This window comes from Gossypium hirsutum, chromosome D07 (genome assembly GCF_007990345.1).
Source record: "Gossypium hirsutum isolate 1008001.06 chromosome D07, Gossypium_hirsutum_v2.1, whole genome shotgun sequence".
Lineage (NCBI taxonomy): Eukaryota > Viridiplantae > Streptophyta > Magnoliopsida > Malvales > Malvaceae > Gossypium > Gossypium hirsutum.
This window is the reverse complement of record NC_053443.1, coordinates 47436145-47439056: the sequence shown is the minus strand read 5'-3', so window position 1 is coordinate 47439056 and position 2912 is coordinate 47436145. Positions and strand designations below refer to the sequence as shown.

At 31.6% G+C, this 2912-nt stretch overlaps 1 protein-coding gene across 1 annotated transcript in view; it reads left to right on the top strand.

Annotated features, from left to right (window-relative positions):
• Positions 1–1392: 1392 nt before the first annotated feature.
• The window catches only part of LOC107954886 (auxin transport protein BIG), a 21449-nt gene continuing 19929 nt past the window's right edge, over positions 1393–2912 (top strand). Inside the window, 2 exon segments of the mRNA XM_041096867.1 lie at positions 1393–1727; positions 2067–2230. Coding sequence (XP_040952801.1) covers positions 1463–1727; positions 2067–2230 — 429 coding nt within the window. The 5' untranslated portion in view covers positions 1393–1462.

The following is a 2912-nucleotide window of genomic DNA, read 5'->3' as shown; positions in this document are numbered from 1 at the left end:
ATACATTTTTCACTTTAAGCTAAATTTAACTCCCTATTTTCACTTAAATCTCTAAATTTCAAAATTTTCACAATTTAGTCCCTATTACTCAAAATTTACAATTCATTTTACAATTTAATCCTTTTTCATTTCTAACTTAAAAATCTATCAATTTAACCCCTAATACTAAAATTATTCAACATTAACAACACTTAAAAACTCAATAATTGCTAAAATTTTGACATAGATCGGGTAGTACTTAATGACGAGATTTCAAAAACATAAAAGTTACAAGAAAAAAAGACTAAATTGACTAACCAATTGAACTTGAAAACTTTTGAAACCCGTAAGCGTTGTGTCTATTTCTTTCTTCTTTTCTTTCTTTTTCTTTCTCAATTTTGATTTTGCTTTTATCTTTCTTTATTTCATTTACTTATTTTTTTTATTATATTTACTTTATTATTATATATATTTACTTAAATTTTAAGTAAAACATATAATAATATATAGATTTTAAAGAAACAGTGGCATAATTGCTTCTTTAGTCCTTTTAATTTTTCTTTAATCTATAATTCAACTTTCACCTTATATGCAATTTAGTTCTTATACCTAATTACTCTTAATTCATGCAAATTTACTTAACCAGATTCTAATTAACTACACAACTAACTTCGTAAATATTTTTAATAAATATTTACGAATTCGATTTACGGAAATGGAGTCTTGGGAATTCACTTTTCAACACCTCTGACTATCAGGTCGTTACAATTAGGCTGTTAAGTTTTTTGTATTTGTTTTTTTAAAAAGTTCTAACAATGAGCTCCAAATGACGATTGATATGATAGATTTAGTTCCCATCGATGAGTAGAAAAACATATCTTAGATCCAAAGTTGTTTCATGAAAAAAATAAACTTTGAAAGGGAAGGGAAAAAATAATTTTCGATTAGCACAGACAGTATGGACAAAAAAAACCATATAAAGTGAAATTTAACTACTTGTGATTTGAATAGTTGAGTTTACTCACTTATTTTAGATACAATTAAAGATTATAAAATATAAATATAATATAACTTACTCTTAGGTGAAAATAATTCTAAATATGACCAAATTTAAAGAAAGATAAAATTCGAATCCAAGCATAGAGAGCTTAATAATTTTACCGAAAGGATGAAAATGAAATTCATGACAGGTCACCAGCTTTTTAGGAACGCCAAAACGTCACCGGTTTAAGTAAAAAACAAAGAAAAAAGATGAAAAAGCAAAAGTGGACTTTCACGTTCTAATCAAACCGGAAAAAATCAACAAAGGAGTAAAACAAGTGCAAAATATTATCTCCACCGCCTTATAGTTTTCATTTCATTCAATAAAGCCCTTATTTTCTCCCATCTCTGTACTTACTTTAATAAACCCCTCCCTCCATCGGTACCAGACTATCTCTGTCTCTCCCTCTCTCTACTCTTTTCTTTCTTTTTCTCAAAAGATATGGCGGATCACTTAACGCGACTCTGCCAATTCCTCGCCGAGGAGAAGCTCTCGTCCTCGTCTTCATCGCTCGATCTTCTTCTTAAGCTTCGTTCCGATGAGTCGATCAAGCTAGGGCTCCAACAGTTATACTTGATTCTTCAAACCGGCCTCCACCCGATCGAACCCGGTTCCCATCCCTTGTTTAAGTCTTGGTCCGATAATCAGATTCTCTCCCTCGCTTCTCTGGGTTCCTGTATTACCTCCGTCTTTCGATCCCTCTCAGGTTCGTTTGTTTATTTATTTATCACTTAAAGTTTTTGTTTTGAATCAATATGTAGGTTTTTAGCAATTTTTTGAGCTTCTAACTGATTAGGTAACTTTTTTTTACTGTAAAATCTCTAAAACTTATAGTCCTCTGTTTCGATTATTTTCTCTTGATTGTATTTTATTTTTGTTTTTCTTGGTTTTGTATATTCAATGGTTAGATTTTTTTTTTGTTATTGATTTTTTATATGACCGACTTTTACTTATTTTGTTTCTTAACTGAAGAATGTCATGTTTCGTTTTAGTTTTTAAATGACGTAGGATTAAATAATCAATATATTCTTTTTTGTTTGAGCAGTGGAACAATTGGAGCCGATAATTGTTGCGGTGGCAAGGAAGTTGGTGGAATTTACTGTTTCTTTTTTAGGGAAATCAGACTTCGGTGGCGACGATTTGAGTTTACAGGTACGAAAAACTGAACTTTTTTTCTATTACATAATTATTAGTTGTTATGTTAAGTTTGTATAGTCTGATTGTCCAGTCCAGTGTGATTATCTGTTATGAATGAAACAAGCGAACCACCAAGATAAAGGAGATGTTGTAGAATAAAGAAAAGAGAGAGAACTCGAATAACAAAATTGAGGAAGAGTATTCTGGTTCCACTTTACTGAATACATTTGCAATATTCGGCTTTTTGATTAAATGGGAACCTGCCATCTACAACCAAAAAATGGATTTTAACAACTAACTCCGCCTAATGGACAAATAGACTTATTGCGGGGCTTCTAAAACAAACCAACTCAGGACCATTTGTAGAAAGAGCCTGCATTAACACATTCCTGTTCAAAACATCCTGCCCTCAAGGATGGAATTTTCAAAATCTGTTGAGCAAGTTAGATAGGCATTCTGACATATCATCTTTAGGAAACTATTGTTCCACTGCACGAGTAGTTCAATAACTCGCTGATCACTTCTCTTTTTAACGTGCTTATCCAACAAAGCACTAGGTTCCTTCACAATAACTTGCTGAGTTGCAGCATTAGTTTTTTGGTCCAACAGAAATTTCAGTCTCTGGTGGTATACTTTTCTTCGAAAACAGCTATGGTTGCCAACATTTCCTTTTTGTATACTGAGAAAACCTGGTTTTAGGTTGGCAAGATTTTGATAACATGAGAGATTGACATGCCTTTTTGTCTAAGAAAGA